The following is a 25,660-nucleotide window of genomic DNA, read 5'->3' on the forward strand; positions in this document are numbered from 1 at the left end:
CTAAAATTGTCCCAGCGACTCAATTTTAAGCAACAAAATTATAATTCACATGTATTTTTTGCAGAATTGTACAGCCCTTCAGCATGTGGTTAGAAATCACTGAGATGTGTGTGTGAATGCACAAAGGTGCACTTTGTTGATGTTATTGACTTGTTGGGAGTGCTAATCAGGCATATTTGGTCAGTGCATGAATGCAAGCTAATCAATGCTAACATGCTATTTAGGCTGGCTGTATGTACATATTGCATCATTATGCCTCATTTGTAGGTATATTTGAGTTAATTTAATATCCTTTACTTTTAATCCTCTTTGTATATCATTTAGTTTTGCATGTCTCATGAAACATTGTCTGTATGTAATATTGGCTGCATTTCAGATAATTGTTTGTGTGCCCTGTTGTTCCAGACCACAGCAAACATTACCTAACTTGCAAGGATTGTAATAAATCTATTAAAAGAAGACAGCCTGTCGTTTCCTGGGTAAAACAACTTGCACTGAGCCTTGTCTATAAAATCCGCTACACCTCCCTGATACCGAAGTACATGTCAAACTACTTCCTTAACGTAAATGACCGCCATAACCACAACACCAGGGGGAGCTCCACTAACCACGTTAAACCCAGATTCCGATCTAACAAAGGTCTTAAATCATTCTCCTTCTATGCCACATCAATATGGAAAGCACTCCCAACAGGTGTAAAAGAAAGGGCATCTCTATCCTCCTTCAAAAACGCACTAAAAGAACACCTCCAGGCAACTACAACCATAAACTAACACCCTCCCCCTTCCACCTCCCCAGGTTGTAAATAATCAAATGTAGATACTTATTCTTATGCTTTCTGAACTCTCTCTCTCTATGTCCACTACTTGCTGTACATATCCTACCAAGTCAGTCATACACTGTTCCAATGTCCATTTCTCTGATGATGCAATTGTTGATGACTGAAGTGTTGATATCAACCAAACCTAAGCCCCCACCTCCACATCCCGGGTTGTAAATAATGTAAATAATTCAATGTATATACTCTGATGATTATCTTGTGTGATGACTGTATTATGATGATAGTATATACTGTATCTGTATCATGAATCAATTTAAGTGGAACCCGACTTAAACAAGTTGAAAAACTTATTCGGGTGTTACCATTTAGTGGTCAATTGTACGGCATATGTACTGCACTGTGCAATCTACTAATAAAAGTTTCAATCAATCAATCAATCAATCAATCAATCAATCCTTTAACTTGGACACACAAATCTATACCTTTGGCCATTCAAAAGCCAGTAATTTCCAGGAGTTATTTCACCTTCTGAGTAGCCTCTGATTTACTAATGGTTTCTAATGTTGTAAAAATGTGTAGAAAAAATATTACATTTCAACATTTCTGTCAACAATGATTGACAGAAATCTTTGGCTGCACCAAATAATAATATAAATCAATTTAATGAAGTCGAATACAAATAAGGCAACAAGAGAAGTATCCCACACTTCTCTATTGTAAAGTAAAGGTGTACAGCCAATATGGGCATCAGCATCAACTATATGATTTGCCTGAGAAGCTGCACAGGACAAAAAAAAAAGAGAAGAAAGAAATCACTGAAAAATGGGATGGAACACACCTGTGTCCACCTGCAGCAGCTTGAAGATGAATTTCAACGAAATGAGACTATAATGTGATTTATGACCAGAATTTCACTGCAATAAGTGCAAGATCTGAGGTGATGCCCCTTCTCACCCCCACCCTGGAGGAAGGGCATCTCCAACACATTATTAAACATAGTAAAAAAAACAACCTGTGTGCAAGGAAGACGATGTGTGTACAGTTGACAGAGTGAAAGCCAGGATGTAGGTTAGCAGAGTAATCCTTTAGGCCGCAGTGAAGATGTCAGTAGGCTAAAGATTACTCAATATTGATGGTGACGTGTTGACAATGGCAAGCCTGATATTGCATACAAATATCAGACTCGCCCGCCGTTGCGTTTTGTGAGGAAGGAAGCCATTAATTCAACGAGCAAATAGTCTGGAAAGGTGCAACACAATGAGTCCCGGAGAGTCTACGTGTAACCTCGTTTAGTAATCCGGACAGAATGCTGAACTCACCCAGTTCTCTGCGGGATGGTCCGTCAGTCGTAGCCGCTGTTTGCAGCCCAGACTGGGAATCCGTCACCCTCGCTTCAAAAGCGTTCCACTCTCAAGGAAGGACGCAAGCTCTTCGCGGTATTCGCCATTAAGACAAATGTGTGTGGGGGGGAAACGGTGCATGAAGCCTTTCAGGGCTTTCTGTAAGGACAATAAAGGGCAACGCGCCGCCTCCTGTAGCTTCATGCACCGCCGCTCGGCTCGACCGCGCCGTCTTCTGGTAAGAAGTGGAAGCCAGCAGGTAGTTTGCGTTCATTTTCACCAGGTCGAATATTCTCTATTTAATTTAGCAAAAACACGTGCCGGTGTCTGGCGTGTTTTTAGACACAAAACACGCTTATGCAGTGGGTTCGTACGGGGATCCAACCAGCATCTAGTGGCCACATGCTAAGCTAACCGGCTTTTTCCACACAAGTTTTAAAGAATGGTTTTAAGTCAAGATAGCCATCAAAGATGTTCTGTTGAAAATTGTAAAAGCCAGTTAAAGACATATCTGTTTAAGTGTGCATTCCCATAACATAAGTTTTTCTATTTTTTAGTATTTTATAAACTATTTTTATTATATTTTATTCTATTTTGCAATGTACTACGCTGTAGCCTGTTTGTTTTGATTATACTATTTATAATGTTCTGTTGAAAATTGTAAAAGCCAGTTAAAGACATATCTGTTTAAGTGTGCGTTCCCATAATATAACTTTTTCATTTTTTTAGTATTTTATATACTATTATTTTAATCATATTTTATTATATTTTGCAATGTTTCTGTTGTTGTATCACGCTGTAGCCTGTTTGTTTTGATTGTACTATTTATAATGTTCTGTTGAAAATTTTAAAAGCCAGTTAAAGACATATCTGTTTAAGTGTGCGTTCCCATAATATAACTTTTTCATTTTTTTAGTATTTTATATACTATTTTTTAAATCATATTTTATTATATTTTGCAATGTTTCTGTTGTTGTATCACGCTGTAGCCTGTTTGTTTTGATTATACTATTTATAATGTTCTGTTGAAAATTTTAAAAGCCAGTTAAAGACATATCTGTTTAAGTGTGTGTTCCCATAATATAACTTTTTAATTTTTTTAGTATTTTATATACTATTTTTTTAATCATATTTTATTATATTTTGCAATGTTTCTGTTGTTGTATCACGCTGTGGCCTGTTTGTTTTGATTATACTATTTATAATGTTCTGTTGAAAATTTTAAAAGCCAGTTAAAGACATATCTGTTTAAGTGTGCATTCCCATAATATAACTTTTTCATTTTTTTAGTATTTTATATACTATTTTTATTAGCATATTTTATTATATTTTGCAATGTTTCTGTTGTTGTGTCACGCTATGGCTGTTTGTTTTTATATAATATTTACAATGTTCTGTTGAAAATTGTAAAAGCCAGTTAAAGACATATCTGTTTAAGTGTGCATTCCCATAATATAACTTTTTCATTTTTTGAGTATTTTATATACTATTTTTATTATCATATTTTATTCTATTTTTCAATGTTTCTGTTGTTGTATCACTCTGTAGCCTGTTTGTTTTGATATACTATTTATAATGTTCTGTTGAAATTTGTAAAAGCCAGTTAAAGACATATCTGTTTAAGTGTGAATTCCCATCATATAACTTTTTCATTTTTTTAGTATTTTATATACTATTTTTATTAGCATATTTTGTTATATTTTGCAATGTTCCTGTTGTTGTATCACACTGTAGCCTGTTTGTTTTGATATACTATTTATACTGTTCTGATGAAAATTGTAAAAGCCAGTTAAAGACATATCTGTTTAAGTGTGCATTCCCATAATATAACTTTTTCATTTTTTTAGTATTTTATATACTATTTTTATTATCATATTTTATTATATTTTGCAATGTTTCTGTTGTTGTGTCACGCTGTGGCTGTTTGTTTTTATATAATATTTACAATGTTCTGTTGAAAATTGTAAAAGCCAGTTAAAGACATATCTGTTTAAGTGTGCATTCCCATAATATAACTTTTTAATTTTTTTAGTATTTTATATACTATTTTTATTATCATATTTTATTCTATTTTGCAATGTTTCTATTGTTGTATCATGCTGTGGCCTGTTTGTTTTGGTATACTATTTATAATGTTCTGTTGAAAATTGTAAAAGCCAGTTAAAGACATATCTGTTTAAGTGTGCATTCCCATTATATAACTTTTTCATTTTGTTTAGAATTTTATATACTATTTTTATTATCATATTTTATTCTATTTTGCAATGTTTCTGTTGTTGTATCACACTGTGGCCTGTTTGTTTTGATTATACTATTTATAATGTTCTGTTGAAAATTTTAAAAGCCAGTTAAAGACATATCTGTTTAAGTGTGCATTCCCATAATATAACTTTTTCATTTTTTGAGTATTGTATATACTATTTTTATTATCATATTTTATTATATTTTGCAATGTTTCTGTTGTTGTATCACGCTGTAGCCTGTTTGTTTTGATTGTACTATTTATAATTGAACCATGTGGAGCACTTTGTGGGCTCTCTCTGTGAGAAGTGCCATATCGATAAAATGTACTCACTTACTTGTATTCTTTAATTTATCCGCTTTGTCACACTTTAAAAAAAGACGATACTTTGTCGCCATGTGTTTAGCGTCAGCTAGCCAGCTAACTGTTGCCATAACAACACAGGAGAGGGCGAGACTGATCACGTGACCCAGCAAGATGGCGACCACATTGCAGAATGGATGGTAATGTGTGAGTACTTCGCTTTTATCAGCTCCCCGTTAGACGGAATCGCCGGTGCGTGGTTTGACTTTTCGCGGCGGGGTTTGTCTTGGTTTAACTAGACAGCGTTTCATTCTTAGCGGTTTTTAAATTGCCACGAGTTGTGTTTAGTCTTGTCAACTAATGCAATAAACCCGCTAATGTTAGCTCATCGCTCATTGCTGAATCATTTGTTTATGCGGAATTTTCTATGCTGGCTGCTTTCCAATTCAGACTTTTGGTGACGACTTATTCTTATTCCTGTGTTTATCTGTATTTTTTACAGAGTTTAAAGGCCTGGGATTTGGATGTGATTTCTCTATTGTTCATCTCCATCATCAAATTACAGAATCACGATGGCCCTGAATGTGTTTGGTAAGCAACATCGTGTTTCACATTCTGCCCTAATCTAATTGATTTAATTGAATGCTTTTGTTCTCGTCACTGATCATTCACGCCTCTGCAATGCAGAATATATTGTTGTCAATCTCTCTATATTGTGTGAAGCCATAAACTTGGAAGTTTAGCAAAGCTCTCAATTATTTTAACAATACAGTTCATAGTAGGGCTGGGCGATATGGCCTTTTTTTAATATCTCGATATTTTTAGGCCATGTCACGATACACGATATATATCTCGATATTTTTGCCTTAGCCTTGAATGAACACTTGATGCATATACCGTATTTTTCGGAGTATAAGTCGCACCTGCCGAAAATGCATAATAAAGAAGGAAAAAACATATATAAGTCGCACTGGAGTATAAGTCGCATTTTTGGGGGAAATTTATTTGATAAACCCAACACCAAGAATACACATTTGAAAGGCAATTTAAAATAAATAAAGAATAGTGAACAACAGGCTGAATAAGTGTACGTTATATGAGGCATAAATAACCAACTGAGAACGTGACTGGTATGTTCACGTAACATATTATGGTAATTCAAGTTCATTCAAATAACTATAACATATAGAACATGCTATACGTTTACCAAACAATCTGTCACTCCTAATCGCTAAATCCCATGAAATCTTATACGTCTAGTCTCTTACGTGAATGAGCTAAATAATATTGTTTGATATTTTACGGTAATGTGTTAATAATTTCACACATAAGTCGCTCCTGAGTATAAGTCGCACCCCCGGCCAAACTACGAAAAAACTGCGACTTATAGTCCGAAAAATACGGTAATCACAGCAATATGATGATTCTATGTGTCTACATTAAAACATTCTTGTTCATACTGTGTTAATATATGCTCATTTTAAACTTTCATGCAGAGAGGGAAATCACAACTAAGTCAATTGACCAAAACTGTATTTATTAAACAGTTATTAAGCAGTGGCACAAACATTCATGTAATTTCAAAACAGAAAGTGCAAGATTGTCAGAGACATTTTAAAACAAGCTATGAGTGCACTTTTGTGCATGACGTCACTAAGATGACTTATCAAAACAACACTAAATTAAAGTGCACTTTTTGTACAGAACGCCACTACAATAGTTTAAAAACATGATGTCACACAAGATATTTCAATAAGTGTCAAATAAAAATGAGCTGCATAGTAGGAAATCAAATAGTGTACGTCCTTCGCTATGTGGTAGGTTCCTGCGGACATTATCTCCTTTTGTCGTGGACTCTTTTTTTCCATACGGTGTTGATCTGGAAATGTTTGCCTCGGCATTTTGATGGTGTGGGCGTGTGGCACCGAACGGACATGTTGACATGCGGAGTAAGCACTCTTGATTCTCTAGCGGGTGACTTTTCAAATGATGCTACATATTAGCAGTAATGCTACTTTTTGTAGCAGCGCTTTTGCCCCACACTTGACAAATTACGGTTGTCTGTTCGACATCTTCCCGCTTGAAGCCAAACCACCGCCAGACGATGGGCCCCCTGCTGTTTTTCTTGGGAATTAATTCTTCCTTCATTTGTTACCAGATTCGCACCTTCTTTCTCTCGTATTACCGCTCGCAACACAGCTAACTTTAGCCATGCTGCTACGTCTCTGCGCCGCGAGGGCGTATACGTATGTGACGTATGACGTGACAGTATGTGATGTATGTAAGAATGTGCGCTTGCTGTCTGTGAGAAGGAGACACAACAAAGAGTGGGAAGAGCCTGTAGTGTAATGCCAGCAGCTAAAAGCAACTGCGTGAGAACGTATACTCCGATATCACGATATAGTCATTTTCTATATCGCACAGACACAAACCCGCGATACATCGCATATATCGATATATTGCCCAGCCCTACTTGGAAGTTTAGCAAAGCTCTCAATTATTTTAACAATACACTTCATAGGTAAACGCACTACACCAGGGACTGCCACATTATAAGGACACAGTAAATACATAATAAGTTCTAATCTTTCCTGTGATAAAATGGCAACCAAGGTAGTCAAAAAGGTCAACCAACGAACAAGATTTCTCTACAGAATCTCCTTTTTGGTCAACAAAAGCACCATGAAGATTCTAGCGCAGTGGTTCTTAACCTTGTTGAAGGTACCGAACCCCACCAGTTTCATATGCGCATTCACCGAACCCTTCTTTAGTGAAAAATAAAATGTTTTATTTTTTATTTTTTCAAATTCAAGACAAAGTTATGTTTTTTTTACTAGTGCACAACATGAACCGTGCATGAACATCACCTTGTTCAAAGAACAAAACCAACACAGTGCATGAACTCACAACAAATTACACACTTGCAAATCAGATGGAATATTAGAGGGAACATTGTTTGGGGGTATCCATAATACTTAGACTTAGACTTCCTTTTTATTGTCATTCAAATTTTAACTTTACAGTACAGATACGCCGTTAGGGCGAAGTTTTTATTTACACGATTGATTGAATGAAACTTTTATTAGTAGATTGCACAGTACAGTACATATTCCATACAATTGACCACTAAATGGTAACACCCGAATAAGTTTTTCAACTTGTTTAATTAAGTCGGGGTCCACGTTAATCAATTCATGAGTCTGGTGTGTCTTGACCGCTGCGGCGGAGGCTCTGCCGAACCCCTGAGGCCGACTCACCGAACCACTAGGTTTCGATCGAACCCAGGTTAAGAACCACTGTTCTAGCGGGAACTCTCATTCAACCCTTTTTCGATTACGCATGTACCTCCTGGTACACCAGCACCTCTAAAAGCCTCAAATCTAGACTCCAAACATCCCAGAACAAGCTAGATCTCAACCCCAGATCCCACCTCACTCCTACCCACTTCTCCAAAGTGGGCTGGCTCAGGGTGGAGGACAGAGTAAAACAACTTGCACTGAGCCTAGTCTATAATATTTGCTACACCTCCCTGATACCGAAGTACATGTCAAACTACTTCCATAACGTAAATGACCGCCATAACCACAACACCAGGGGGAGCTCCACAAACCATGTTAAACCCAGATTCCGATCTAACAAAGGTCTTAACTCATTCTCCTTCTATGCCACATCAATATGGAATGCACTCCTAACAGGTGTAAAAGAAAGTGCATCGCTACCCTCCTTCAAAACTGCACTAAAAGAACACATCCAGGCAACTACAACCCTAGACTAACACCCTCACCCCACCACATCCCACCTCCCCGGATTGTAATTAATCAAATGTAAATAATAAAATGTATATACTTGTTCTTATGCTTTCTGAGCTCACTATGTTCACTGCTCGCTGTACATATCCTACCAAGTCAGACCTACACTGTTTCAATGTCCATTTTGTAGATATAATTGTTGATGACTGAAGTGCTGATATCAACCAAACCTAACCCTGCCACCCCAACCCCCTCCACATCCCACCCCCCGGATTGTAAATAATGTAAATAATTCAATGTATATACTCTGATGATTAACTTGTGTGATGACTGTATTATACTGATAGTATATATTTATACCATGAATTGATTAACGTGGACCCTGACTTAAACAAGTTGAAAAACTTATTCGGGTGTTACCATTTAGTGGTCAATTCAGTGTTTCCCATAAACTGCCAAGATACCTGTGGCGGTGGGGGCTTGGCTATGGGCGTGGTCACCATGACATCATCGAGTAATTTGCATAATTTACTACAATGATTTGATTTTCTCTAAAAAGGCTCAAAAAATGTATACTTACTAATTAATAATAACAGTTTTGTTTTAAACGTCCATCCATCCATCCATCCATCCATCCATCCATCCATTTTACAATATAATTACAACACTTTATGTACATATTTATATACAGATTTGAACAATAAGTTATTCACTGAAATATATTTATTAATTGTGGTTCTTACAAAAAATATATCTTATAAAATATAAAAGCTAAAATGTCTCAAAGCTCTGCCCCTTTAATTAGTGCATACTAAATAATTTAACTTTAGCCTACTACTACAACCATATTATTTACCAGCAACATAAAGTGAAACAGAGGCAGAGGTGTCCTGCCACAGTCAGTAACAAATAAACAGAAAACAGTAGTGGTAGTAGATAGACACAGAGCTTCATCAAACATCTGATCCACTGAACAAAGAGCTCCAAAAATCTTGAACTTTAGACTGCCATCAGTTTTACTCCCTACACTTAACCATGTGTTTCCTACTGCCTGCATACTTTGCACCCTTTGTTATATACACATGTTGTGTTTCTAATATAAATACATTTAATAAAGTCAAATACAAATAAGGCAACAAGAGAAGTATCCTACACTTCTCTTTTGTAAAGTAAATCTGAACAGCCGATATGGGCATCTACATCAACTATATGATTTGCCAGAGGAGCTGGAGAGGACAAAAAAAAAAAAAAAAAATTTTAATTTTAATTTTTTATTTTTTATTTTATTTGTGGCGGACGTAATTCTTTCGTGGCGGGCCGCCACAAATAAATGAATGTGTGGGAAACCCTGCAATTGTACGGAATATGTACTGTACTGTGCAATCTACTAATAAAAGTCTCAATCAATCAATCAATGCAGGCCATAGACCAGGGGTGTCAAACTCATTTAAGATGGGGGGCCACATGGAGAAAAATCTACTCCCAAGTGGGCCGGACTGGTAAAATCACAGCACGATAACTTAAAAGTAAAGACCACTTCAGATTGTTTTCTTTGTTTAAAAATTGAACAAGCACATTCTGAAAATGTACAAATCATATTGTTGTTGTTTTTTTGTTACACTTACATGTTGCGGTTAATAGTAATCTACCTTTATTTGTCGTTATTTATACTTTCTGAATAAATTATGTGATTATGTTCATCAGTCAACTCATTGGTGTTAATTTTCAATCTATCAAGATAAAAAAATAAAATTACAGGATGTACTGATGTACTAACATCATGTGGTTTTTTGTTTTTTTTTACATAGCATAATCTACAAAGATACAAAGAATTGCTATTGCGACATCTACTGGACACATTTAGAACAGCAGTTTCTTTCATTCAAAAATTTTGGCTAATTTTTATATTTAGCAAACTCATCCCGCGGGCCGGATAAAACCTGTTCAGGCCCGCGGGCCTCAAGTTTGACACCCCTGCCATAGACCGTTGTATTTGTTGCTATATGCAGTAGTGTGACTCTAAAATACAACGTCTGACAGGGATAATTTGATGCATTGACATACTGTAAACAGCCTTGTCCAGGGTAAGTTATTTTGAAGACAGGATACAAGGATGGTCGCTGTTACAAAGATAAGGTCCGTGTAGTGAACACAGAATACGCCAAGACAGGAAGCGTCTGTTAGTTTGACTGCGCTGAGAAAAGAAAATATGAATATCCATCACTCAATATGTCTTGTCCTCATTCATTTTATTTTGGGAATAGCTGGAGTTGAACCTCAAGTTCAGTTGTAGAGGAAAATGTATTTAGAAAGGCAGTATGCTTACAGAAGTAAGTTCAAGTAACTGGAGAGTATTGTTGCCTGTTCTTCTCAAATCAGTACATTTTTACAACAGATTTTAAGTATAAAAATGATATTTATTCTTTTTGCGTCCTCAGAGCATGATGAATACAGACCACCAGTGTGGAAGTCTTACTGTAAGTATGAGTATTCTTTCATGTTTTTTGTGTCATGACTTAATTTTCTTTTATTCACCATCATATCATGTACTTCTGAACATGTAATATTGGTTTACTTGAAAATTGTAACCATCAGTAAATGCTCAGACTCTGAGAAGGTGTAGGGTGGATTGCACTTTGCTTTATCCTACATCTTTTCGGACATGTTGAATTGTGCAAGTATAATCATGTGATGTGCTTTGTTTAGCATTTTCAAAATAAACCAAAAGTATAACAATAACACAATTAAAACTTGCAGTGTATCAGCTCCAGCAGGAGGCGCCACACCCACGCAGGGTGACCTGCACTAGTGAGGTGAGAATTCTAATTTGATTATCTTCATTATTATTATTATTATTATTGACTATCTCACGGTGTGGCTCAGGTGGTAGAGTGATCGTCCAGGGGCGCCTGGTAAGATTCCACCTTCAGCCAATTTAGTCACTGTCATTGTGTCCTTGGGTAAAACACTTCACCCAATTTGCTCCCACTGCCACCCACACTCGTGTAAATATGTGTGTGGCAGGCAAAATAGATTCTTAATCTCAGTGTGACCTTCCTGGGTAAATAAAGGTTAAAAAAAAAACAGCCAGTCAGTTCTTACAGTACCAATGTTGACAAGTAGGTTTTTTGAGACAATTATATAAACCGGCACAATATTATTTTTCACTTTCTCATGTCGTTTCTTTCTTGTTCCCAAATGCTGATGTGTGTATGAATGCATCAACACCACATCTTAATAAATCCACCAAATTAAGGATAAACTGTCAAGTTCTTTAGTTTAAACACACACATCTATACCTTTGCCACTTTAAACCAATTTATCCCAAGGATTCAAGGAAATCTACTGTATCCATTCCGCACATGCCAGAAACCACCACTGTCTCCAGGATTTTACTACTACAGTTGGTGATGACCGTGCTAATTCTAATGTGACCCTGCACCTATGGTAGTTGGCACTGAATTTTTCCCCCTCCCATCCTTGTGACGCCCACTAAAGAATGCCGTCCAGGAAAATTGCCCATGTGGCCCATATCTAAAATTGCCACTACTTACGTTTGCACAATGTGATAATTGAAAGTCAACCATCAATATTTGTCTGTGTTGATTTAGAACAGTGGTTCTCAACCTTTTTTCAGTGATGTACCCCCTGTGAATTTTTTTTTAATTCAAGTACCCCCTAATCAGAGCAAAGCATTTTTGGTTGAAAAAAAGAGATAAAGAAGTAAAATACAGCACTATGTCATCAGTTTCTGATTTATTAAATTGTATAACAGTGCAAAATATTGCTCATTGGTAGTGGTCTTCCTTGAACTATTTGGAAAAAAAGATATAAAAATAACTAAAAACTTGTTGAAAAATAAACAAGTGATTCAATTATAAATAAAGATTTCTACACATAGAAGTAATCATCAACTTAAAGTGCCCTCTTTGGGGATTGTAATAGAGATCCATCTGGATTCATGAACTTAATTCTAAACATTTCTTCACAAAAAAATTAATCTTTAACATCAATATTTATGGAGCATGTTCACAAAAAATCTAGCTGTCAACACTGAATATTGCATTGTTGCATTGTAATGAATGGAATAGCCTACTTGATTTGATGTTCAGTTTATGAACTTACATTCATATTTTGTTGAAGTATTATTCAATAAATATATTTATAAAGGATTTTTGAATTGTTGCTATTTTTAGAATATTTTAAAAAAATCTCACGTACCCCTTGGCATACCTTCAAGTACCCCCAAGGGTACGCGTACCCCCATTTGAGAACCACTGATTTAGAACCCTGACATTACTTTTGTACAAGGCAACGAAATATGCGGCTCTTTTTGTTTGACTCATACGATCATCTCTGCTCTTCCGCACACGCCAACTCACCCGCTGGTTGAAAATAATGTTTTGTTATGTAAGGCCAGCATCATCTCCCAAACTTTTTTAAAATTTTTATGCTTCACACTTTTATGATTGGTCATAACATGTATTTTTCTCTTGTAGGTGGACAACCGGCCAAAATACTATGGAAGAGAGTGAGTCCCTGCTCTTTAGTAATGCTTAGTTGTGAGATATTTCAATTTAATTCCTTTGTACAAACTTCAGATATGTGTTGTGTTCAGGTACCATGGGATGATTTCCAGAGAGGAGGCCGACCAGCTCCTGAGTCAGGCTGAAGGCAGCTACCTCATTCGAGAGAGTCAGAGACAGCCGGGCACATACACCCTGGCGTTAAGGTAGGCACACTCCTTGAATGGTTTCCACAAGCCAAACACTAAGACATGGAAAGTCAGTACATCCCCCTGAGAGCCAGGGTCCTCTGCAGTGGACATTTGTGTTTTGCATGACAGCTATTTTTTCTGAAACTTGTAACTCTGACAAAAGAAATAGACCAAAAATAAATTTCCACCACAGAGGTCGCTAATTCTCAGTATGCAATATGGCTACCGTGAATGTGAACCATCATCACACATCTGAATGAGCTGGATTTAAAGTGGAGCATCACTATTCATAGCTGTGTTCCACCTGCACACATCCAATCCCATGTTCTCCCTGTGGTTATAATTACCTTCCATAAATACTCCTCCGTGAAGGAAATATTTGATTTTGGGTTAATGATCTTACAATGTTGATCCACTAAGGACTAAAGAGAAAAAAAGTGTTGGCCCAGTTTTTGTCCCTGTACTAAAAGTCATTAAGAAAAAGTCCAGATTTTGTTTCCCGTCACCTGGTGCAGGTTCGGAAGCCAGACCAAAAATTTCCGCCTTTACCACGATGGGAAGCACTTTGTTGGGGAGAAGAGGTTCGAGTCCATCCATGACCTGGTCACAGATGGCCTCATCACACTTTACATTGAGACCAAGGTAAGGGAGCAGCTGGGTTGACTATTTTTTACATCAAAGTTTCTATTCTAAAAGAGTGTTATTTTTTTGTTAGGCAGCCGAGTACATCGCTAAAATGACCATTAACCCAATCTATGAACATGTGGGCTACACCACCCTCAACATGGAGCCCACACTGAAGAAACACGTGCCACACAGCCGAGAAGCCCCCGATGGCCCGATGCCTATCAAAGACAACCACAATGCTGAAGAGAGGGTGAGGTTGATGAAGATTATTGATTCCAGATAACCTACAGTATAGCCACATCGCAAACTCATGAGGCGAGGTGACCTGAGGTGTATTTTGTACGCCGCTGTCACTCGTGGTGGTGCGGGTGAGAGGGTCCTGTGTACGTCTGCACTTTCCTAATTAGAGAGTATTGCGGATGAAGCAGAATGGAGACGCAAGATCAAACAAGAAAGGTGTAAGACAAGCGTTTAGCTGCGCGCCATTCTGTCGAGGGACCATTTTGTTTTAACGATTAAGTGGCAGAAAGAATCACTGTAATCTTATTGGTTCGCTCTCCTCCCAATGACCGGTAACTCTTCCCCACCCTCGCCCTCCCTCCCTGGCTCAGTGTAGAGGTGGCACATTTACTCATCCATGTGGGCTGAAGCACTCGCCTTCAACAGAGAGATGCATGCGTCAGTCTACTTTCAGAGATGTAGAAGATAAGCACTAGGATTTTCTGGCCGACCTGTAGAGCAGATTTGTCTGGACTGGCTGATTGTTGGAGGGTCCTCACACATCTTTTTCAGAGGCAGCTTTTCTTCTGAGTCTACAGCTTGCTCCCGGTATTTGTGAATTAGTGAAGCAGTCGGTGTACCACACAGGATGCCGAACAGCGAGGCTCTTATCGTTTGGAGAGGTAAAAAACAATCGGGTAGGCGGGCTGAGAAGCGCGTCCGTCAAAAAGGTTCTTTGGTTGCGGCCGCCCTTGGTTTGAAAGGCAGTAGCAGTGACTCCGCTCTAAAGCTGCCGGTCTCTGGCGGCGCTTTAAACCATATGAAGTCGCCATCTAAACCCACATCCCCGTCCACCTTCTGGCCGCCAATCCGATCTTTTGCCCTTTCGCAGCTCACGTCACTAGTGCGGCGAGCCACGCTGAGGGAGAGCGACATGGTGCCCAAATACGAGAAAGTCCACAACTTTAAGGTGAGGTGTTTTTGTGTGTGAGAGCACAACTCGTGTGTGTAATCGTGTTGCGCATCTGTCATCAGGTTCATACATTTCGTGGCCCTCACTGGTGCGAGTACTGCGCCAACTTCATGTGGGGGCTCATCGCTCAGGGAGTCAAGTGCGCAGGTAACCCTCACACAGACACATGCATGCAACTAGGGATGGGTATCGCTTACATTTTAACCGATACGAGTAGCAAATCTGTACTTGAAAAACGAAGCCGGTACCTGACTGGTACTTAGAAAATGGGAAAAAAGCACATTTTTGTTGAAAGAAAACAAACATGTTTGTATGTAATTTTGTGAAGTTCAAGTTGAACAGACGTGTAATTAAAATACTTCAATTACATCCGCACATGTTTGAATTTCCGCAAAGTAGGAATCCTTAATTATAAATCAAATATTTCCATAGCGAGAACATATATAAAACTGATAATTCACTACCTTCTAAATGTGTTTTTCAATATTGTGAGAGCCCTCTAGACATTATTTATCACCCTTTTACACTGTCTGAGGCTGTAAAATAATCAAATGTAAACAATCAAATGCAGATACTTTTTCTTATGCCTTCTGATCTCTCTCTCTCTCTCTCTCTCTCTCTGTCTCTCTCTCTCTCTCTCTCTCTCTCTCTCTTTATGTCCACTACTTGCTGTCCATATCCTACCCCCCCCCCTCCCTCCACACCCCTGATTGTAAATAATGTAAATAATTCAATGTGATTATCTTGTGTGATGACTGTATTATGATGATAGTATATATCTGTATCATGAATCAATTTAAGGGGACAAGTTGAATTTAAGTTAAACAAGTTGAAAAACTTATTCGGGTGTTACCATTTAGTGGTCAATTGTACGGAATATGTACTTCACTGTGCAACCTACTAATAAAAGTCTCAATCAATCAATCAATCAATGAGCCAATCAGTGGCCACGATACTGAACAGCGCGCTCTGATTGGTTTGGTCTCTTCCAGTGGCCAAAACTATTGTAGTAATGATAGTTTTAGTTTATTTAGTCATTTATACGCTTGGAACTTTAGGACCAAAACATTTTTGAATATGCTGTAAAAAAAATCTGCGACGTGGTAAGGCTGCAATATTTGAACCGTGGTGTGGCAAGGGATGATTGTTTATAAAGTGAATGTTAGTTAAGTAATACACCCCAAAACAAGAAATACAATTGTCATCAATTTTGCAGCAATAGAGAACATAGAAAACGTGCAAAAGGCGACTTTTGTAATATTCATCCTCATAATTACTGTGATTCTTGAATGCAACCTCGCTCACCATCATTAGCCACGTGTACATGGGCAACATTTATTTAATCTGATCATAATTTGGATTAGAATGTTCCTGAATATATATACTCTGAAAAAAAATTATCTGATTATGACGTGCATTTTTATGCATCACACCTTAAATCGGAATACTTTACCTTCACATGCACAGCGCCATACCATAAACGTAAAGATGCGTTATTGCTTGTGCTATGGCGCCATCTCTAGGACGAGTTTGCTCACTACAGGTGCTAAAAAAGCGGTGACTCGCTGTAAACAAACATGGCTTTGTTGCATTTCTGCTTGTCCGAAGCTGTCGCTGTAATTTTTCCTTGTGTTCACTGTTTTTGTTTTTGCTAGTCCCGTTTTTAGGGCAACGAACTCAACAGTATATAACGCCTCCTGTGTACGTGTTGAATGGCGGGAGCATACTTGCCAACCTTGAGACCTCCTAATTCGGGAGATGGGGGGGCGGGATAGAGGGGGGCGGGGTTTGGTGGTAGCGGGGGTGTATATTGTAGCGTCTTAGAAGAGTTAGTGCTGCGAGGGGTTCTGGGTATTTGTTCTGTTGTGTTTATGTTGTGTTACGGTGCGGATGTTCTCCCGAAATGTTTGTCATTCTTGTTCGGTGTGGGTTCACAGTGTGGCGCAAATTTGTAACAGTGTTAAAGTTGTTTATACGTCCACCCTAAGTGTGACCTGTATGGCTGTTGATCAAGTATGCTTTGCATTCACTTATGTGTGTGTAAAAGCCGCATATATTATGTGACTGGGCTGGAACGCTGTTTGTATGGAGCAAAAGCGGACATGACGACAGGTTGTAGAGGACGCTAAAGGCAGTGCCTTTAAGGCACGCCCCCAATATTGTTGTCCGGGTGGAAATCGGGAGAAATTTGGGAGAATGGTTGCCCCGGGAAATTTTCGGGATGGGCACTGAAATTTGGGAGTTTCCCGGGAAAATCGGGAGGGTTGGCAAGTATGGGCTGGAGGCAGCAGCAAGACAATTGCTTCATTCCGATACTATTTAATTTAGTTCCCCATCCACCACCAAAGTATAGCGGACCTCAAAAACATGCGGAGTAAGGATAGTTTTAACACGAATTTCGGAAGATGTGTTTTCATGCGCTACAATCTGAATGACTATTGGCATAAACCACCCGTCTCGATCGGAATTAAATTTTGATGGGAATGTGTGTGTGATGGGGTCAGAATATTCTGAATGGCATGTTTACATGAAGCATTTTTATTCCGGTTAGGCTTTTAATCGGATTATATGTTTCCATGTGCACAAAGCTACCGTATTTTCCGCACTATAAGGCGCACCGGATTATAAGGCGCACCTTCAATGAATGGCCTATTTTAAAACTTTGTTCATATATAAGGCGCACCGCATTATAAGGCGCATAGAATAGACGCTACAGTAGAGGCTGGTGTTACGTTATGCATCCCGTAGTTGCGAGACCTGTTGTGGCTCAATATTGGTCCATATATAAGGCGCACCGGATTATAAGGCGCACTGTCAGCTTTTGAGAAAATTGGAGGTTTTTAGGTGCGCCTTATAGTGCGGAAAATACGGTACTGATTTCAATGCAAAGTGAGGAAGTGGTGTTGTGGTGGCTACTGGCTAGCTTTGCACTGCTATAAGGCGTTATGAGGGCTGCTGTTGGTGTGTTAAGGTTGGCAATAAAGTTTAAAAAGAGCTGTGTGCTTCTTTCGGTACGTTAAATTACTTAAAAGACGTTACGTTACATTGTATGTAACGTAACCATGTAACCAGACCACTCGTAAACGTTTTTGTGTGTCTGTATGCGGAGTAAAACTATGGAACAAACTGGACTTGCAACACAAGCAATGCCAAACTATTAATCGATTTAAACTATTATACAAACATGGGGTCTGGTTCAAATATAGAGATGAGGGTCTTTAATTTGACCTGCTGTTGTACTCTGTCTCAAAGTGTTAACATGTGCTCAATGTTTCCTTACCATTATTGCTATGTTGTCTATTACCATTATTGCTATGTTGTCTATTACCATTGTTGGTATATTCATTATTCCTACATTGTTATCGTTACCTGTGGTAATGCCACTATGATACAACATCTGTATTATAATCCTTGAACAAAGTAAGAGTGAAACTCATGTGAATAATCACTGAATGGAGAACTGGGGGTGGGATTAAATAAATTATCTTCTTCCCACTCCCTTTCAGGCAAAACTGGACAATCATGCATTACATACTATACACTACCTTTTGCACTATATTAATTTATATTATGTGTTGTCAACTTTGTACTTCTTTATGTCATTGCCTGAAATAAATAAATGAAAAAAAAGAAAAATGAATGTCATCGCCAAGCACTTGTTTTAGTTTGCTGCAATTGCATTCATTTTGCACCGAAATTAAGCACCCACAGCTTCTTTTTTCAGTCTGGGTACTACCGCTTACGCTGGCACCAGTGCTATTATGTAACTGGGTTTCAGTGCCCAGCCCTACATTCAAATAAACTAAACTTCTTGTGTGCGTCAGACTGTGGGTTGAATGTCCACAAGCAGTGCTCCAAAGTGGTGCCCAACGACTGCCAGCCGGACCTGCGGCACGTTAAGAAAGTGTACAGCTGCGATCTGACCACGCTAGTCAAAGCGCACAATACCAAGAGGCCCATGGTGGTCGACATGTGCATCCAGGAAATTGAAGCCAGAGGTGAGCGGCGCCGAGAGCTGACTGAAGCAGAGCCTGTTTGTGATCACTTTTTGTGGTTTTAACGGTGGCCTCCTCCTGCTCTCCAGGTCTCCATTCGGAGGGTTTGTACAGAATATCGGGTTTCAGTGAGCTGGTTGAAGATGTCAAGCTGGCGTTTGATAGAGGTGAGAGAAGCGGGAAGTAAACTGGCAAGCCCCTCCCTGTCACTGTATTGTGTCGACAGATGGCGAGAAGGCGGATATCTCATCAAACGCCTACGAGGACATCAACATCATCACAGGAGCGCTCAAGCTCTACTTTCGAGAGCTACCCATTCCCCTTATCACATACGACGCCTACCCGCACGTCATAGAGTCCGCAAGTAGGCCCTCACCACTTCACAGGACACGTTTTAAGGACTTTATTTATGTTCTTCCTTTTCTCTCTGCAGAGAACACGGATGCAGAAAAGCGCCTGGAATCTCTTCATGAGGCCTTGAAGCTGCTGCCGCCAGCTCACTGCGAGTCACTGCGGTACCTCATGGCGCACCTCAAAAGGTTACCTTAATTCAGTTGAAATCATCATAGCACTGTTCCCAACAGTAAACCCAGATTATATGTAAGTTTGTACCGCAGGATGATTAAGTGGGACGGTAAACAGGTTTTGATTTACTGTAAAAAGGAAAAAAAAGTGAATTGCAGTGAATTAAAACAATACTGACCAGTGTTTCCCACACATTCATTTATTTGTGGCGGCCCGCCACGAAAGAATTACGTCCGCCACAAATAAAAAATAAAAATAATTTTTTTAAATTTTTTTTAATTTTTTATTTTTTTGTCCTGTCCAGCTTCTCAGGCAAATCATATAGTTGATGTAGATGCCCATATAGGCTGTTCCGATTTACTTTACAAAAGAGAAGTGTAGGATACTTCTCTTGTTGCCTTATTTGTATTTGACCACTACTGTTTTCTGTTTATTTGTTACTGACTGTGGCAGGACACCTCTGCCTCTGTTTCACTTTATGTTGCTGGTAAATAATATGGTTGTAGTAGTAGGCTAAAGTTAAATTATTTAGTATGCACTAATTAAAGGGGCAGAGCTTTAAGAGACATTTTAGCTTTTATATTTTATAAGATATATTTTTTGTAAGAACCACAATTAATAAATATATTTCAGTGAATAACTTATTGTTCAAATCTGTATATAAATATGTACATAAAGTGTTGTAATTATATTGTAAAATGGATGGATATATGGATGGATGGACGTTTAAAACAAAACTGTTATTATTAATTAGTAAGTATACATTTTTTGAGCCTTTTTAGAGAAAATCATATTGTACTAAATTATGCAAATTACTTGATGATGTCATGGTGACCACGCCCATAGCCACGCCCCCACCGCCACAGGTATCTTGGCAGTTTATGGGAAACACTGCTGACAATGCTAAGACTTGCATTTATTGTATTTTTCGGAGTATAAGTCGCTCCGGAGTATAAGTCGCACCAGCCGAAAATGCATAATAAAGAAGGAAAAAACATATATAAGTCGCACTGGAGTATAAGTCGCATTTTTGGGGGAAATTTATTTGATAAAACCCAACACCAAGAATAGACATTTGAAAGGCAATTTAAAATAAATACAGAATAGTGAACAACAGGCTGAATAAGTGTACGTTATATGAGGCCTAAATAACCAACTGAGAACGTGCCTGGTATGTTAATCTAACATATTATGGTAAGAGTCATTCAAATAACTATAACATATAGAACATGCTATACGTTTACCAAACAATCTGTCACTCCTAATCGCTAAATCCCATGAAATCTTATACGTCTAGTCTCTTACGTGAATGAGATAAATAATATTATTTGATATTTTACGGTAATGTGTTAATCATTTCACACATAAGTCGCTCCTGAGTATAAGTCGCACCCCCAGGCCAAACTATGAAAAGAACTGCGACTTATAGTCCGAAAAATACGGTATTACTGCAAGCATTACCCCCAATAAAAGGCTGCTAAATGTAACTGAACTATGTCATCAAAACTTTTTTCCTTGCGTCAAAAAATAACTCTCCGTGCGCGGACTCATTTTACACTTTCGCAGCCTTTCTGTGAGTGCGCACGGCATCTTTTTTTCTCGAGTGCGGACTCTGTTTGCCCTTTTTTGCCCATTGGACCTCCCCTCCTTTCTGATTGGTCACTTTAACCGCATACTGTCTCCTGGTCCGAGACAATCTAAGGGAGCCTGTTGTGTGGCCCTTCTAAAGATGATTACCGTATTTTTTGGACTATAAGTCGCAGTTTTTTTCATAGTTTGGAATTTTCGGGGGTGCGACTTGTACTCAGGAGCGACTTATGTGTGAAATTATTAACACATTACCATAAAATATCAAATAATATTATTTAGCTCATTCACGTAAGAGACTAGACGTATAAGATTTCATGGGATTTAGCGATTAGGAGTGACAGATTGTTTGGTAAACGTATAGCATGTTCTATATGTTATAGTTATTTGAATGACTCTTACCATAATATGTTAGATTAACATACCAGGCACGTTCTCAGTTGGTTATTTATGCCTCATATAACGTACACTTATTCAGCCTGTTGTTCACTATTCTTTATTTATTTTAAATTGCCTTTTAAATGCCTATTCTTGGTGTTAGGTTTTATCAAATACATTTCCCCCAAAAATGTGACTTGTACTCCAGTGCGACTTGTGTTTTTTTCCTTCTTTATTATGCATTTTCGGCCGGTGCGACTTATACTCCGGAGCGATTTATAGTCAGAAAAATACGGTAATCTTTAGACAAAACTGGCTAATATTAGTGTATTTTGTCTTTTTGTTACACATGTTTTACGCTACAACCCATTAAAACCACAGATGTCCCAGGGGCCAGATCTGGCCCCTTTCACTTAATTTTATATGCTCACGAAAGCCTGGAAATAATGTCAATAAAGTACTCCTTCTATTTATCTCTATTTTGACATAAAATTACATATACTGCATGCAACTGCATATATTTTAAGGCAATAAATATTATAATAGCACAGATTCCAAACATTTTGTTGTTAAAACTAAAAGAAATACTTCAAATATCTGGCTGATTTATGATTACAAAGCAAGTCATTCATCAAATTGTACACTGTAAAAAGTACAAAAGATTTAACAATATAAAAAAACAAAAAACAGCATTTGCCAGAATTTTACTGAGGAAAAAACAGTGGTACCTTTTTTTAAAAACAACCGTAGATTTTTAAGCCAGCAGCTCAGTCGCCAGAATTTTACCGTAAAAAACAGTGGCACCATTTTTCTATTTAGAAATAGTATTAGTAACGTGCTGTAAAAATTACCGTACATTTTACGGTATCATTCTGGTGACTCAGCTGCCAGTTATTTATTTTTTTTACCACAAAATCTGCATTTATTTATTTGATATTTTTAGTGTCCGTAAACAATAATAATCAAATGCATAGGCAATTGTGTAACAATATCGTGAGGCGATCCTAATACATTTATATTCATTTACGAGAAGGACAAGCGATAGAAGATAGATGGATGGATATTGTATTGTGTTCTGCAGGGATTCTCAAACTGTGGTTTTCTCGGCCGCATTGAGTGGTACACAAACGAATCACTTGATTGAAGTACAGTGTTTTATTTTTCTACAGTATATTCAAACACAATATAAACTTCGTTTAATGTTTCAGTAAATATTAAATATACTTGTTCATTAAAATCTCTGCCTTGTTTTTAATTAATACTTAGGCCCGCTACGCTACTGTATTTTAATGTTGGTCATTATGGTAATACTTGGAGAGGCAAGTATTACTTGGTTTGAGAACCACTGGTATACTGTATTAAACGATGACTTTAACAATAATAATGTCATGTGAACATGACATTATTATCATAACACAGTCAAACATTTCACAGAGTCATGCACAGCCAGTTATCTGGAGATCAATGCCAATAAAACTAAATAAATATGGTTCAACCCCCCCTTACCTCAGCACCCCATCATCATAAACACACAAACAGTTAAAACAGCTGACACTTTTAAATACCTGGGTGTAACCTTGCACAATAAACTCACCTTTGATCAGCACACCACGGACATTCAAAAAAGAAGTCAACAAAGACTGTCAGCCATCTGTAAACTTAAAGGACTATATGTTGCACCTCACCTCCTGTTATTACTTTACCAAAGCATTGTTCAATCATACTTACAGGTATGTACTGTTCCTCATGTTTTTTCACTATGCTTTCTGTAACCAACCGGACCAAACTCACACGCATTACAAACATAGCAGCTAAAATCATCGGCCTACCCACACCCAACATTTCAGATTTAAACCAGAGGTCCATCATTCGACTGGCAAACACGATAGTCCAGGATATCACTCACCTACTACACCAATACATCACCCCACTACCATCAGGGCGCCGGTACAGAACCATCAAATTCCGGAGGGCCTGCTTCAGGAAAAGCCTTATCTTCCTGCAGCTATAGCCGCCCTTAACAGCAGGCCCGGCCGACCTGTCTGACAAGCCTGTAAATGTGTTGGTCATGTATGATGTCTTTTTGTTATTTTTGTTTCGTGATGTGTAATGTCTATTGTTTAAATGTATGGCAGTAAAAATGAATTTCCCCAACAGGGACCAATAAATCTAAATCTAATCTAATGTCAAAAATTGCTATATTTAACAACTTATTTGAAATAACATCTTCAAAGACATTAACAAAATATTTTCATAAATGTGGCATTATTTGCATTTTGATGTATTCATATGATAAAAGTTAGCTCAATTATTGATGTTCTGATGTCATAGGGCCAGAATTGCGAGTGTGACAATATGATCAAACTTGTGTGTTGTATTATTAATTTAAAATGAGTCTGTGCTAACGTTCGTATTTAAAAAAAAATATATATATATATATACACTACCGTTCAAAAGTTTGGGGTCACCCAAACAATTTTGTGGAATAGCCTTCATTTCTAAGAACAAGAATAGACTGTCGAGTTTCAGATGAAAGTTCTCTTTTTCTGGCCATTTTGAGCGTTTAATTGACCCCACAAATGTGATGCTCCAGAAACTCAATCTGCTCAAAGGAAGGTCAGTTTTGTAGCTTCTGTAACAAGCTAAACTGTTTTCAGATGTGTGAACATGATTGCACAAGGGTTTCCTAATCATCAATTAGCCTTCTGAGCCAATGAGCAAACACATTGTACCATTAGAACACTGGAGTGATAGTTGCTGGAAATGGGCCTCTATACACCTATGTAGATAATGCACCAAAAACCAGACATTTGCAGCTAGAATAGTCATTTACCACATTAGCAATGTATAGAGTGTATTTCTTTAAAGTTAAGACTAGTTTAAAGTTATCTTCATTGAAAAGTACAGTGCTTTTCCTTCAAAAATAAGGACATTTCAATGTGACCCCAAACTTTTGAACGGTAGTGTATGTATATATATATATATATATATATATATATATATATATATATATATATATATATATATATATATATATATATATATATATATATATATATATATATATATATATATATATATATATATATATATATATATATATATATTTATATATATATATATATATATATTTTTTTTTTATGGCTCTTCTTTTACCATTTTTGATCCCTCTTGTCTCTCCCCTCAGGGTGACCCAGTGCGAGAAGGAGAACCTCATGTCCAGCGAGAACCTGGGGATCGTGTTTGGTCCCACGCTGATGAGAGCGCCTGGGCTGGACGCCATGACGGCACTCAATGACATCCGCTACCAGAGGCTGGTGGTGGAAACGCTCATTACCAACGAGGACGTGTTGTTCTGAAGAGGCGTCAGAGCAAGCAGGGGAGGGACAAAGGCGAGTGACCAACGAAGTGCATCTCGTTCAACACGACAGCCTGTCTTGTCGGGAACACCTGCAGGAAGCTACATAGAAATTTTAGAAGGAAGATATTTCAAAAAGTGCAAACACTGAGCCACATTGTGTTCGAGCCGTCAAGAGGATGCTGTATCTGCCTTCTTGTTGGGTTCAACTTTCTTCCAATTCAACCTGGAGCTTGCTATCTTGAGCCACAATTAATCGATGTATTGCAGTAAGGTATCCATGGCAACCACAGTAGTAGCAACTCCCTCTTGTTTTTTGGAAATAAAAATGTGATTGTATCTCGCTAAAGCGTAACGTAATGCCACAGAGCAGTGTTAACTCTAACTTGAAGAATTGTGTTGCAATGTTCATTTTCTTCGATACAGTAGTGTCGTTTGACAAAAGGCCAAGTGCAGTCAAGATGCGTTTTGCTTGCCTGTGCACACAAAATATGTGATTTCCACCCCATTTTTGTCGGGGCAAGTGGACATTGATTTAACTGTTAGTTGCAAGGCTTTTCATGAAAAAATTTAAGGTGGTTAAAAAAACACCTTACTGCTGGACTGTTGTAACAAATGAAAGTGCATTTTTCTATTATATTTCGTGTCTGTCATGTGATTTTTAAAAACGATATATACTGTAAAAACTGTTTGATTTCCTCATGTGCTAACCACCACCAACATTGATGAGCTGAACCTGATGACCACTAATAACCCTTTTATGATCCGTGACACATCATAAGAATGTTACTTTGTCATTGCTGTACACTATTTTTTTCTATATTTTCTGCATGAGGGAATTAAATTATTAAACATGCTGTTAACTA

At 37.8% G+C, this 25,660-nt stretch overlaps 2 protein-coding genes across 11 annotated transcripts in view; one reads left to right on the forward strand and one right to left on the reverse strand.

The window, feature by feature from the left end:
* Nucleotides 1–2,355, reverse strand: part of LOC133659413 (FERM, ARHGEF and pleckstrin domain-containing protein 1-like) — a 90,995-nt gene extending 88,640 nt beyond the window's left edge. For both annotated transcript variants that reach the window (XM_062062181.1, XM_062062176.1), the window contains exon 1: nucleotides 2,101–2,355. The gene's annotated coding sequence lies outside the window, so the exon portion shown is untranslated. The remainder of the gene's footprint in view (nucleotides 1–2,100) is intronic.
* On the forward strand, nucleotides 1,645–25,660 carry LOC133659423 (N-chimaerin-like). 9 transcript variants are annotated; one of them, XM_062062198.1, is made up of 16 exons: nucleotides 1,931–2,359; nucleotides 4,770–4,866; nucleotides 5,169–5,257; nucleotides 10,854–10,892; nucleotides 11,173–11,228; nucleotides 12,915–12,946; nucleotides 13,034–13,147; nucleotides 13,648–13,774; nucleotides 13,848–14,009; nucleotides 14,871–14,948; nucleotides 15,014–15,098; nucleotides 18,776–18,949; nucleotides 19,036–19,113; nucleotides 19,173–19,310; nucleotides 19,380–19,485; nucleotides 24,624–25,660. In XM_062062198.1, the coding sequence occupies exons 3-16, from the start codon at nucleotides 5,239–5,241 to the stop codon at nucleotides 24,793–24,795; spliced, it is 1,380 nt and encodes a 459-aa protein (XP_061918182.1). In that variant the 5' UTR covers nucleotides 1,931–2,359; nucleotides 4,770–4,866; nucleotides 5,169–5,238; the 3' UTR covers nucleotides 24,796–25,660. The 9 variants fall into 9 exon arrangements, with proteins under 9 accessions (XP_061918186.1, XP_061918184.1, XP_061918185.1 ...); XM_062062191.1 differs by having other exon boundaries at nucleotides 1,936–2,380; nucleotides 4,770–4,873; XM_062062196.1 differs by having other exon boundaries at nucleotides 1,936–2,359; nucleotides 4,770–4,873.

Source organism: Entelurus aequoreus, linkage group LG01 (genome assembly GCF_033978785.1).
Source record: "Entelurus aequoreus isolate RoL-2023_Sb linkage group LG01, RoL_Eaeq_v1.1, whole genome shotgun sequence".
Lineage (NCBI taxonomy): Eukaryota > Metazoa > Chordata > Actinopteri > Syngnathiformes > Syngnathidae > Entelurus > Entelurus aequoreus.

Coding starts and splice junctions, on each gene's coding strand:
- LOC133659423 (XM_062062202.1), top strand. Junction 10,893..11,172: donor ACCAGTGTGGAAGTCTTACT/GTAAGTATGAGT, acceptor TAAAACTTGCAG/TGTATCAGCTCCAGCAGGAG. Junction 18,950..19,035: donor CCAGGAAATTGAAGCCAGAG/GTGAGCGGCGCC, acceptor CCTGCTCTCCAG/GTCTCCATTCGGAGGGTTTG.